The 14036-nt window shown below is 48.8% G+C and overlaps 1 protein-coding gene across 2 annotated transcripts in view; it reads right to left on the bottom strand.

Moving 5' to 3' along the window:
* Positions 1-851: 851 nt before the first annotated feature.
* cyldl (cylindromatosis (turban tumor syndrome), like) overlaps positions 852-14036 on the bottom strand; it is a 48111-nt gene continuing 34926 nt past the window's right edge. The window contains exons 12-15 of one of the 2 annotated variants that reach the window (XM_078231012.1): positions 10844-10952; positions 10006-10124; positions 4567-4777; positions 852-2477 (exon numbers count right to left, since the gene is read on the bottom strand). In XM_078231012.1, the coding sequence (XP_078087138.1) occupies positions 2293-2477; positions 4567-4777; positions 10006-10124; positions 10844-10952 (624 nt within the window). In that variant the 3' untranslated portion in view covers positions 852-2292. Of the gene's footprint in view, positions 2478-4517; positions 4778-10005; positions 10125-10843; positions 10953-14036 lie in introns of both variants that reach the window. The other variant, XM_078231017.1, reaches the window with a different exon arrangement.

Genomic DNA, 14036 nt, shown 5'->3' with positions numbered 1-14036 from the left:
CAGAACAGCATTCCCCGTTGGCCTTGGGTGGGATCTTACGAGCCTTGGGCAGCGAGGTCGTAAAATACTGGCAGGTCCATCCAGGTCTGGGCACCACACCTTAGGAAGGATATGAAGGTATTGGAGATCCAAAGAATGGTTCTAGACATGGAGGAACTTCAATTATGCAGATAGTTTGGAGGAGCTGGGACTGTTCTCCTTAGAGAAGGTTGAAAGGAGATCTGATCGAGATGTTCAAAATCATGAGGAGACTGGACAGAGTAGGTAGGGAGAAACTGTTCCCATTGGAGAAAGGATCGAGAACGAGAGAGCACAGATTTAAGGCAACTGGCAAAGGAAGCAATGGAGATACGAGGAAAGAAACCTTTTGACACAGTGAGCGGTTAGGATTTGGAGGGTGCTGCCTGTAAGAGTTTTAACAACACCAGGTTAAAGTCCAACAGGTTTATTTGGTTGCAAATACCATTGGCTTTCGGAGCGCTGCTCCTCCGTCAGATGGAGTGGAAATCTGATGAAGGAGCAGCGCTCCGAAAGCTAATGATATTTGCTACCAAATAAACCTGTTGGACTTTAACCTGGTGTTGTTAAAACTCTTACTGTGCTGCCTGAGACAGTGGTGGAAGCTGGATCAGCTGAGGCTTTCAAAACGGAATTGGATGATTACCCGGGGAGGAGAGATTTGCAGGGCTAGTGGGTAAACGTCAGCGAGTGTCACTGGGTAGCTTGATCCAGGACAGAACCGGGATGTACTGCATGACTTTCCGCTGTGCTGGAACCAGTCTGAGAATCAAACCAGTGACCTGAAGCCAATTTCAAATAGTTTGTCCTTGCAACAAACCCCACAAAAATGTAAAATTAGATACACTGTTTTTATTTATAAAGATAAAAGTATTTTGCCAATACAAATCTGACAAAACTCAATAACAGGAAGTGAGAAACAAAACAGCAAATCTGAAGAATCACCAGCTTGGGAAATGTTTCCAGCTAGCCTGAACAGAAACGGCCGCTGGAAAGATAGTTCCCTGCACCGTAGCAGGGAATTAGATGCAGCTAGCATACATGTGCAGAATGAGCGGCAGAAGAAAGCAAAGATAGGTACCTTGTGTCTCGATCCCCTATTTCTTGGGCATTTGTTCAACATTGTTGTGTCAAAATCCCTGAACTCCCTTCCTAATGACATTGTGGGAGCTTCTTCACTATGGATTGCAGTTGGCAAGAGTGGGTATAATTAATTAATCCGGAAAGCGATTTACCCGGTTAATTGAATGCTAATTGAGTATTTTGTTGTCTTTAGGTAGCGGCCATTGAGTGGGGATTCCCTGATGCTCCTATAAGTAGGAGCAGAGGAAACTATGGCTGTTGGGTTCGGAGGTATACGCTTGTAAGGTGCAACTCTGTAAATACATGTAACACCTAGAAATGCTACAGTGCAGAAGGAGGCCATTCGACCCATCGAGTCTGCACCAACAACAATCCCACCCAGGCCCTACTCCGGTAACCCCACATATTTAATTGTTAATCCCTGTAACCTACGCATCCCAGGACACTAAGGGGCAATTTTAGCATGGCCAATGCACCTAACCCGCACATCTTTGGACTGTGGGAGGAAACCCACAAAGACACGGGGAGAACGTGCAAACTCCACTCAGACAGTGACCCAAGCCGGGAATCGAACCCGGGTCCCTTGCTCATAGAAATGCGTAAAGATTGGCTCCGGTTCTATCCTTTTCCTTTCTGGAATACAACAGCCAATACCGCGAGGGCAATGGGTAACAAACGGTACGACGTCCACATTCCACAAATTAATTAGAAAAGTGTCATCAAAATTGGGGGGTGGCCACAAATGTTTACAGCAAGCCTGAGGCGTGAAGCAGAAATCAGAATGTACAAGTGCGACTCCTAACTTCGTGATGGAGGAGAGAACGTTACCGAGACTCGGGGTCTGCTTCACTTTGACCAGGTCGCCTAATCACACATCAAACCCTGTGGCAGGGGTCCAGAGGAAAGCAGAGTAAATAACAGGGTAGCAGGGGGGGAGGGGGGGGGGGTCTCCATCAGCCTCTAGTCCACTCAAAGCCTTGCTCGACCCTCTACCGTCTAATCTCCCTCAGTGTCACTCAGTGCCAGACTCAGCTGACCCTGGTGAGCATCTCTGACTCTTTGTGGTCACCCAATGGTGGATGGTCGTCTTAACTTGTTCTTCTTCTAAAGCAAGCTCCCTGCCCCCTCCTCCGCCTGAGCTCTGCAAGTCACCATTGTCAGGGAGGAGGGTGTGGGGGAGGGGGGGGGGGTTCACTTGTACACAGCCATCCGCGGGTTCTCGTACAGATACATGTAAGCGTCACACAACTGTCGCTTGGCAACTCCTTCCATGTCACGCGGGTGCTCTTTGATCAGCTTAGCCGCCGAGGATTTGACATATTTTGCCACTTCAGGGCAGGGCGTCACCGTGGGGATATTATACCCGCTCTCGCCACCTGCAGGGTCAGATCAACAGGACAAGAAAGCTTGTAAATAAAGTTCTGCGTTTATATAGCACCTTTCAACAGCTCAGGTCATATGATAAAGAAACACAATTAAACAGGGCGATGGGCTACTGTGTTTTGAACAATGAAGGAGGCGATGGCCTAGTGGTATTACTGCTCGACTATTAATCCAGAAACTCAGCTAATGTTCTGGCGACCCGGGTTCGAATCCCACCACGGCAGATAGTAAAATTTGATTTCAATTTTAAAAATCTGGAATTAAGAATCTACTGATGACCATGAAACCAATGTCGGAAAAACCCATCCGGTTCGCTAATGTCCTTTAGGGAAGGAAATCTGTTGTCCTTACCCGGTCTGGCCTACATGTGACTCCAGAGCCACAGCAATGTGGTTGCCTCTCAACTGCCCACCAAGGGCAACGAGGGATGGGCAATAAATGCTGGCCAGCCATGTCCCATGAATTAATAAAAAAAACAAGAACAAAGAAGAGTACAGCACAGGAACAGGCCCTTCGGCCCTCCAAGCCTGTGCCGTTCATGATCCCCTAACCAAACTAAAAGAAACCTTCTGCCCTTACTCAGTCTGTATCCCTCTATTCCCTCCCTATTCATGGTCTCCATACTGAAGGAAGGACATGCTTGCCTGACCAGGAATGCACTGATGGTTCACTGGACTGATTCCTGAGGTGAAGGGAGTGTCCCACCAAGGGACTAGGCCCCAGATTCCCTGGAGTTCAGAAGAATAAGGGGTGATTTTGTAGAAACATTAAATTCAGAAGCGGGGAGGGCTCAGCGGTGTAGCTGGGAGGATGTTTTGCCATTGCTGGCTCACAGTCTCAGGATAAGCGAATTAGCCATTTAGCACTGAGCAGAGGGAGCAATGTCCTCACTCAGAAGGATGGGAATCTTTGGAATTTTCTCTTCCAGAACACCGTGGTTGCTCAGTCATTGAGTATCCTCAAAACAGGAGTCGGTAAGTTACCGGGTCCTCGGGAATTTAAAGGATATTGGGGATAGAATGGAAAGGTGGAGTTAGTTAGGAGATTAGGTGATGTTGGAACTGGCTGGTGAGGGAGGACTCAGGGGAGAGTCTAGGATCGGAGGGCAGGGTCTCAGAATAAGGGAACGCTCATTTAAGACAGATTTGAGGAAGAATTTCTTCTCCCAAAGAGCGGAGAATCTTTGGAATTCTTTACCCCAGGAAGCCGCGGAGGTCGAGTCCTTGAACATTTCCCAAGCCGAGACTGATTGGGGGGGGTGGGGGGAAGTAAGTTGGAAAACATTCCCACTCCAGATGGTGATGCAGTGACCCCTGCTGGAGATGCTCCGTAGAGCAGCATTGGAAAACCGGAAGAGACCATTCAGCCTCTCAAGTCTATTCTGCCATTCCACAAGATCACGGGTGGCCTGTATCTTAACTCCATATCCTCCATATCACACCAATGGTGCGAAGCTACCATCTGTGGGATTATGACTGAACGCCTCTAAGTCAGAATCCCGCCTAAAAGTTTGTCCAGGAACCAAAATTTATCAATCTCCAGGATTAAATGTATTACTGGAGTGTTTTTTTTGCGCGGGAGACAGGTGCACACTTCCACCAGCCTGCGTGTGAAGAACTGTTTCCTAACTTCACCCGTGGGTGATGCAAGAAAGATTTCTTTACCCACACCGCGAGTTGTAGTGATCTGGAACTTGCTGCCCTCGAGGGGGTGGGGGGGGGGGGGTGGGGGTGGTGGGTGTGGGGGGTGGGGGGGCGCAGATGGAAGTGAAAAGCAATCAAGGATTTTTTTTAAAGTTTATTTGTTAGTGTCACAAGTAGGCTTACATTAACACTGCAATGAAGTTACTGTGAGAATCCCCTAGTCGCCACAGTCTGGCGCCTGTTCGGGTTCACTGAGGGAGAATTTAGCATGGCCAACGCACCTAACGTTTTTAAGATAGTGCAGAGGGTGAATTTAGGTCGCAGATCAGTACTGTGGGTGCAGATCCTCACCAACGCCCTGAATCATTGTAGTGAGACTCTGTTACCCACTTTCCATTTTGTTATCGTCTATCCCGGCGTTCGACCCTGTAGCCCTCACCGTGTCTGTCGGACATGCTGTCAAAGAACATCCACTGATGCTCTTCAGGCCCGTACTTGATGAATGACACGTAATGGCTGGTCTCGATGCAGAGCATAGCAAAGAGCTGCATCCTCTCCCGGGGCACCATGGCCTTCCCAGTGCGGACAAAGCCCTCCGGGCAATCGAGCTTCATGGGCCTGTGGTCTCGCCTGGAGGAGTGGGAATGTACCTGGTTTGGTCGGGTGGAGGAAATTCCACAAAGACAAAACAGAAAGGAATGTTACATCCAGGAACGCTGACATCCTCGGAGAGAAAAATGGCAGAGAGAGATTTAATCACTGATCAGACTCAACCCAAACACAGTGTGGTGTCATGAAACAGTTGCTATGACGATAAGGGTGCTTCTAGCAGCCTGTCCCTCATCAGTGCAGGTTCAATGATCTCCACACTCTGTTCATAATATATATAAATGAGTTGGAAGAAAACGTAGGTCTAATTAGCAAGTTTGTGGATGATATCAAGCTTGGCGGAGTTGCGGATAGTGATGAAGGTTGTCAGAGAATCCAGCAGGGTATAGGTAGGCTGGAAAATTGGGTTGAGAAATGGCAGATGGAATTGAATCCGACAAATGTGGTGGTACATTTTGGTAGATCCAATTCAGGTGGGAGCCATTAAACAAATGGCAGAACAATCAGGAGCATAGACACATAGAACGTAGAACATTACAGCGCAGTACAGGCCCTTCGGCCCTCGATGTTGCGCCGACCAGTGGTACCAATCTAAAGCCCCTCTAATCTACACTATTCCACAGAGAGATCTGGGAGTACAGGTCCACAGATCCTTAAAAGTGGCAGCACAGGTGGAAAAGGTGGTGAAGAAAGTATCTGGCCTGCTTACCTTCATTGGACAGGGCATCGAGTATAAAAGTTGGCAAATTATGTTACAGTTATATAAATCGTTGGTTAGGCCACATTTGGAATAATGTGTCCAATTCCGGTCACCACACTACCAGAAGGACGTGGAGGCTTTGGAGAGAGTGCAGAAAAGTTTTACCAGGTTGTTGCCTGGTATGGAGGGCATTAGCTATGAGGAGAGATTGAATAGACTGGGGTTGTTCTCCCTGGAAAGACGGAGGCTGAGGGGCGACCCGATAGAAGTTTATAAAATTATGAGGGGTATGGATAGGGTGAATAGTTGGAAGCTTTTTCCCAGGGAAGAAATGACAATTACAAGGGGGCACAAGTTCAAGGTAAGGGGGGGAAAGGTTCAGTGGAGATGTGCAGGGGAAGTTTTTTATACAGAGGGTGGTGGGGGCCTGGGATGCACTGCCACGTGAGGTGGTTGAGGCAGACTTATCTGGATAGACACATGAACAGGCGGGGAATAGAGGGATACAGGTGGTTGGTCGAGATAGGATAACATGATCGGCTCAAGCTTGGAGGGCCGAAGGGCCTGTTCCTGTGCTGTACTGTTCTCTGTTCACTCTGTTACTCAGAGTTAAGGGACGACTCTTTAGAACCGAGATGAGGAGGAATTTCTCAGCCAGTGGGTGGTGAATCTGTGGAACTCATTGCCACAGAGGGCTGTGGAGGCCGGGTCACTGAGTGTATTAAAGACAGAGATAGATAGGTTCTTGATCAATAAGGGGATCAGGGATTTGGGGAGAAGGCGGGAGAATGGGGATGAGAATCATATCAGCCATGATTGAATGGCGGAGCGGACTCGATGGGCCGAGTGGCCTAATTCTGCTCCTGTGTCTCACGGAGCTGCATGATTATGATGTGCATCTCTTGTTGCCTGGTTACCTCAGGCAAACAAAACAGGCCCCAACTGACAGAAAAAAAAACCTCAAAAAAAAACCAAGAACGTCGACAAAAACAAAAGATGCCAGAAATACTCAGGCAGCAGCTGTGGAGAGAGAGAAGCAGAGTTAATGGTTTGAGTTGGAAATAACAGGGTTCACAAACAGTCTTAGGTAGGGAGGAGGGAGAGAAAGCAACCAGGGGACACGGGGCTCGTCGGCCCTGACTCCGTCGGCAAAGTCGGAAGGTCGCGGGTTCAAGTCCCACTCCAGAGTATCAAGCACAACAAGCCAGGCAGACACACCACTGCGTCGCTGAGGGAGTGCTGCCTGGCTGCCAGTGCCATCCTGCACACGGCGACCCCACCTGCCCTCGAGAGTGGGTGTAAAAGATCCCCTATTGGAATGAAGAGCAGGAGAGCTGACCCCAATATCTGCCAAACATTATTGACAAGGCGGCTATGGCAGGTGAGGACCTAGAAACTATCATCAAGAAAGAGGTAGTGTTGGGCAAGTTAATGGGGCTAAAGGTAGACAAGTCTCCTGGTCCTGATGGAATGCATCCCAGGGTACTAAAAGAGATGGCGGGGGAAATAGCAAACGCACTAGTGGTAATTTACCAAAATGGGGTGTAGCGTGTCAAAATTCGCAGATGACACGAAGACGAGTGGCAGAGCAAAGTGTGCAGAGGACACTGAAAGTCTGCAAAGGGATATAGTCTAAGTTAGTGAGCGAGGGTCTGGCAGATGGAGTATATTGTTGGCAAATGTGAGGTCATCCATTTTGGTAAAAATTCACTGGACTCTGGGATGGTTCCCGCAGATTGGAAAACAGAAAATGTAACGCGACTGTTTAAAAAAGGGGGTTGACAAAAGGCGGGTAACTATAGGTCGGTTAGCTTAACTTCTGTAGTAGGGAAAATGCTTGAATCTATCATCAAGGAAGAAATAGCGAGACATCTGGATATAAATTGTCCCATTGGTAAGACGCAGCATGGGTTCATGAAGGGCAGGTCATGTCTGACTAATTTGGTGGAATTCTTTGAGAACATTACATGCACAGTGGACACTGGGGAACCCTTGGAAATGGTGTTTCTGGATTTCCAGAAGGCATTTGACAAGGTGCCGCACCAAAGACTGCTACATAAGATAAAGGTGCACGGTGTTACGGGTAATGTATTAGCATGGATAGAGGATTGGTTAACTAACAGAAAGCAAAGAGTGGGGGTAAATGGGTGTTTTTCTGGTTGGCGATCAGTGACGAGTGGTGTGCCTCAGGGATCAGTGTTGGGACCGCAATTGTTTACGATTTACACAGATGATTTGGAGTTTTGGATCAAGTGTAGTGTGGCAGAATTCGCAGATGACACCAAGATGGGTGGAAGAGCAAAGTGTCCAGAGGACACTGAAAGTCTGCAAAGGGATATAGATAGTCTAAGGGAGTGGGCGAGGGTCTGGCAGATGGAGTACAATGTTGGTAAATGTGAGATCATCCATTTTGGTAGGAATAACAGCAAAATGGACTATTATTTAAATGGTAAAAAATTGCAGCATGCTGCTGTGCAGAGGGACCTGGGTGTCCTTGTGCAGGAATCTCAAGGAGTTGGTTTGCAGGAGCAGCAGGTAATTAAGGCGGCAAATGGAATTTTGTCCTTCATTGCTAGAGGGATGGAGTTTAAAAGCAGCGAGGTTATGTTGCAGCTGTATAAGGTGCTGGTGAGGCCACACCTGGAGTGCTGTGTACAGTTTTGGTCTCCTTACTTGAGAAAGGATTTACTGGCACTGGAGAGGGTGCAGAGGAGATTCAATAGGTTGATTCTGGAATTGAGAGGGTTGGCTTATGAGCAGAGACTCAGTAGACTGGGGCCATACTCATTGGAATTCAGAAAAATGAGGGGAGATCTTATAGGTTATGAAGGGAATAGATAAGATAGAAGCAGGGAAGTTGTTTCCACTGGCGGGTGAAACTCGAACTAGGGGGCATGGCCTCAAAATAAGGGGGAGCAGATTTAGGATTGAGTTGAGGAGGAACTTCTTCACCCAAAGGGTTGTGAATCTGTGGTATTCCCTGCCCAGTGAAGCAGTTGAGGCTACCTCATTGAATGTTTTTAAGGCAAGGATAGATAAATTTTTGAACAATAAAGGAATTAAGGGTTATGGTGAGTGGGCGGGTAAGTGGAGCTGAGTCCACGAAAAGATCAGCCATAGAACATAGAACAGTACAGCACAGAACAGGCCCTTCGGCCCACGATGTTGTGCCGAGCTTTATCTGAAACCAAGATCAAGCTATCCCACTCCCTATCATCCTGGTGTGCTCCACGTGCCTATCCAACAACCGCTTAAATGTTCCTAAAGTGTCTGACTCCACTATCACTGCAGGCAGTCCATTCCACACCCCAACCACTCTCTGCGTAAAGAACCTACCTCTGATATCCCTCCTATATCTCCCACCACGAACCCTATAGTTATGCCCCCTTGTAATAGCTCCATCCACCCGAGGAAATAGTCTTTGAACGTTCACTCTATCTATCCCCTTCATCATTTTATAAACCTCTATCAAGTCTCCCCTCAGCCTCCTCCGCTCCAGAGAGAACAGCCCTAGCTCCCTCTACCTTTCCTCATAAGACCGACACTCCAAACCAGGCAGCATCCTGGTAAATCTCCTCTGCACTCTTTCCAGCGCTTCCACATCCTTCTTATAGTGAGGTGACCAGAACTGCACACAATATTCCAAATGTGGTCTCACCAAGGTCCTGTACAGTTGCAGCATAACCCCACGGCTCTTAAACGCCAACCCCCTGTTAATAAAAGCTAACACACTATAGGCCTTCTTCACATCTCTATCCACTTGAGTGGCGACCTTTAGAGATCTGTGGATATGGACCCCAAGATCTCTCTGTTCCTCCACAGTCTTCAGAACCCTACCTTTGACCCTGTAATCCACATTTAAATTAGTCCTACCAAAATGAATCACCTCACATTTATCAGGGTTAAACTCCATTTGCCATTTTTCAGCCCAGCTTTGCATCCTATCTATGTCTCTTTGCAGCCTACAACAGCCCTCCACCTCATCCACTACTCCACCAATCTTGGTGTCATCAGCAAATTTACTGATCCACCCTTCAGCCCCCTCCGCTAAGTCATTAATAAAAATCACAAAGAGCAGAGGACCCAGCACTGATCCCTGCGGCACTCCGCTAGCAACCTGCCTCCAATCCGAAAATTTTCCATCGACCACCACCCTCTGTCTTCGATCAGATAGCCAGTTACCCATCCAATCCATGATCTTATTGAATGGCGGAGCAGGCTCGAGGGGCCAGACGGCCTACTCCTGATCCTAGCTCTTATGTTCTTATCTCGCCCGATATTTATCCCTTCCCCAGCATCATTATATCGCAGTTCCTTCACTGCCGCTGGGTCAAAAATTCTGGAATTCCCTCCCTAACAGCACTGTGGGTGTACCTACTTGCAGCGATTCAAGGAGGAAACCCATCACCAAAGGGCAATTAGGGATGGGCAATGAGTGGGGACAGTGATGGCCACGTCTATTAAATAATTAATAAATATTTGACTGATTCTGCAAGCTTGCACTGTCCGATTCCAAATGTAGCAGGAGCAATGTGCTCTGGTGCGCGGGGTGGGACACGGGTCACATACCTGATGCCAGCAGGTGCCACAGTATTGTTTGAGTCCTGTCTTGGAGAAGAGTTTGTCCGTGAAGCACTCCTCACATTCCTGAATGGCCAGCTCTCCGCACAGGCAGCATTCCCTCGGACCTGTCAGAGAGGGAGAACATTTCATCCATTCCCAATCAGTGTCAGTGAGAAGGCCAGGCTACAACCCCATTCCAGGAGACCGGAATTTCCCATGGGAAAAACGTTCCCACACAGAGGGAATTCAGCTGGAGAGTTACACCTGGATTGTTCCCCACGGGACCAAGGAAACCACGGGGGGTGTTTATCGAGGTGCGCAAGATTATGACAGGCACGGCACGGATATAAAGCTGCACAGAGCTGGAGTGGAGGAAGGGGAACAAGTGAGGAGACTGGGAGGTTGAGGGGTGAGGGGGGGAGGGGGGATTGAGGCCGGGGGGGGGGGGGGCGAGCAAGGCCGGGGGAGGCGAGGGGGGAGCAGTGAGTTGCCGTAGGAATAAGGGGATTAGGTGGTGGGAGATTCATGGTGTTGAGATCCAGAGGAGTTGTGAACGGTTCTCATTCCCACCATCTTTTCTTCCCCTGGAGAGAGATTCTTACTGGGGAGGCTGAGGCTGCTGTACCCCGGGGCCGATTCTCCCTCATAATGCTCAGCTTCTATCACCCCAGCCCCTCGCTAAAGGGCAAAGTGGACCCAGACTGCGGGGTAACTGCCCACTGCCCACCCACTCACTACACGCACTCACCCCCCCCCTTACCTATCACACCCCCCCCCCCCCGCGCCAACCCAGTTCCCCCTTCCTCCCCGGCCCTCCCCCGTGCCGGGCTCTGCTTCTACTTACTGTCGCTCAGCAGGTCAGTGATATCCAGTTCCAAGGATGGGATGATTTTCTCAAACATTTTGTAATTCTTCCCAAAGCGAGGCATCTGGATGATGAAGCAAGATGGGACCTGAGGAGCCAAACAATTCATGTTAAAGTTCATAGAATCCCTACAGTGCAAGCTTGCATTCGGCCCATCAAGTCTGCACCGACCACAATCCCACCCAGACCCTATCCCCATAACCACACACATTTACCCTGCTAATCCCCCGCCACTAAGGGGCAATTTAGCACGGCCAATCCACCTAACCCGCACATTTTTGGAGTGTGGGAGGAAACCGGAGCACCCGGAGGAAACCCACACAGACACGGGGAGAACGTGCAGACTCCACACAGACAGTGACCCAAGCCGGGAATAGAACCCGGGTCCCTGGTGCTGTGAGGCAGCAGTGTTAACCACTGTGCCGCCACTTGGCTCCAGTTGGTGCAGAGAGACCAGGAGGTTCACATGGGCAAATCACTGAAAATGGCAGGACGCGTTAAACCGGTTTAAACAAAAACAGACGGACTCCTTGACTCTGCTAACAGAAGGGTAGAGTATAAAAAGCAAGGAAGCTAAATCTATTGAAACCACCAGGGAACTAAAGGAGGCCATTCAGCCCTTCAATCCATTCAACTAGGTTATGGCTGATACGAACCTTAACCCCACCTACTAACCCTGCCTCCTTACCCCTTACCCAACCAACATCTATCAGGCTTGAAGAGTTCGATCGATGCCAGGTCTCTACAGCTTTTGGAGGGAGAAAGTTCCAGATTTCCACTCCCCTTTGTGCTTCCTGACATCACCCTGATCAGATTAACTCCGTCGGAAGGTTATTCCCCTTGTTCTGGACTCCACCACCCGGGAACAGGTCACTTGTCATTGTGGGTGTTCAGAGATACTTGGGTGTCCCTGTACAAGGAAGCCAGGGGCAACAAGCTTAGGAAGGCAAATGGTATGTTGGCCTTCATTGCAAGTGGATCGGAGAACAGGAATAGGAATGGGATGGCACGGTGGTTAGCACTGCTGTGCCAGGGACCCGGGTCTGTGTGGAGTTTGCACGTTCTCCCCATGTCTGCGTGGGTTTCCTCTGGGTGCTCTGGTTTCCTCCCACAGTCCAAAAGACGTGTTCGTTAGGGTGCATTGGCCACGTTAAATTCTCCCTCAGTGTACCCGAACAGGCGCCGGAGTGTGGCAACTAGAGGATTTTCACAGTAACTTCATTGCAAAGTTAATGAGGGCGGCACGGTAGCACAGTGGTTAGCACTGCTGCTTCACAGCTCCAGGGTCCCGGGTTCGATTCTCGGCTCGGGTCACTGTCTGTGTGGAGTTTGCACATTCTCCTCGTGTCTGTGTGGGTTTCCTCCGGGTGCTCCGGTTTCCTCCCACAGTCCAAAGATGTGCGGGTTAGGTTGATTGGCCAGGTTAAAAATTGCCCCTTAGAGTCCTGGGATGTGTAGGTTAGAGGGATTAGTGAGTAAAATATGTGGGGGTAGGGCCTGGGTGGGATAGTGGTCGGTGCAGACTCGATGGGCCGAATGGCCTCCTTCTGCACTGTAGGGTTTCTATGAATTCTATGAATTAATGTCAGCCTACTTGTGATAATAATAAATAAACTAATCTTTTTAATCTGCAAGTCTTGCTACAGTTGTACAGAATTTTGGTGAGACGTGGTTTGGAATGTTGCACGCAGTTTTGGGCTCCACGTTTAAGAAAGAATATATTCGCATAGGAGGGGGTGGAGCAAAGGTCCACTAGTTCAGTCCCTAGGATGGCCCGGTGGCACAGTGGTTAGCACTGCTGCCTCACAGCACCAGGGACCCGGGTTCAATTCCCGGTTTGTGTCACTGTCTGTGCAAAGTCTGCACGTTTACCCCATGTCTGCGTGGGTTTCCTCTGGGAATTCCGGTTTCCTCCCACAGTCCAAAGATGAATGGGTTCGGTGGATTGGCCATGCTAAATTGCCCCTTAGTGTCCAAAGACGTGTAGGTTAGGGTGATTGGCCATGGTAAATGAACGGGGTTACAGGGATAGAGTGCGGGGTTGGGCTTGGATAAGATGCTTTCTTTCGGAGAGTTGATGCAAACTCAATGGACTGAATGGCCTCAACTCTGCACTGTAGGGATTCTATGGTTCTACGAGTTGTCCTATGGTGAGAGGTTGAGTAAATTGGGTTTGTATTCTCTGGAGATTAGGAGAATGAGAGGTGATCCCACTGAAACATATAAAACTCTGAAGGGGTTTGATTGGGTGGACATACAGAGATTGTTCCCATTGGTCGGGGAGTCTAAAACGCAGGGTCACAATCTCAGGATAAGGGGGCGGATCATTTCAGAAGAAGAGAAATTATATCACCCCAAGGATTGTGAATCTTTGGAATTCTTTTTCCCAGAGAGTTGTGGGTGCTCCATCGCTGAATATACTTCAGGCTGTGGGATAGACAGATATTTGGTCTGTCGGGGATTTAAGGAGTGGGCGGGAGAATGGATTGAAGCCCTTGATCAGCCATGATCTTGCTGACTGCTGGAACAGTCTCGATGGGCCAAGTGGTCTACTCCCACTCCTGTTTCTTGTGTTTCTTGCTATCCACCTGATCAAATACCTTAATCAGCTTCAATTCCCATTTGGAGTATTGTGAGCAGTTTTGTCATATGAGGAATGGTTGAGGAGTCTGGGTCTATACTTGTTGAAGTCGAGAAGGATGAGGGGGAATCTAATTGAAACTTACAGAATACTAAGAGGCCTAGATAGAGTGGACGTGGAGAAGATGTTTCCACTGGTGGGAGAGACTTGAACTCAGAGTGAAGGGACGCTCCTTTAAAACTGAGATGAGGAGGAATTTCTTCAGACGGAAGAATCTGTGGAACTCGTTGCTACAGAGGGCTGTGGAGGCCAGGTCATTGAGTGTCTTTAAGACAGAGATAGATAGGTTCTTGATTAATAAGGGGATCAGGAGTTACGGGGAGAAGGCAGGAGAATGGGGATGGGAATCATATCAGCCACGATTGAGTGGCAGAGCAGACTCGATGGGCCGAATGGCCTAACTCTGCTCCTACATCTTGTGGTCTGATGGTCTAAAATACTTCAAATGATTCATCTTTAATTTTCGATCCTTAAGGAAACAGGGAGTGAATGTGTGTATCCCATCTTCATCCTTTAACCCTCCCAATCCCG

Source organism: Mustelus asterias, chromosome 2 (genome assembly GCF_964213995.1).
Source record: "Mustelus asterias chromosome 2, sMusAst1.hap1.1, whole genome shotgun sequence".
Taxonomy (NCBI): domain Eukaryota; kingdom Metazoa; phylum Chordata; class Chondrichthyes; order Carcharhiniformes; family Triakidae; genus Mustelus; species Mustelus asterias.
This window is presented reverse-complemented; position numbering and strand designations above follow the sequence as displayed.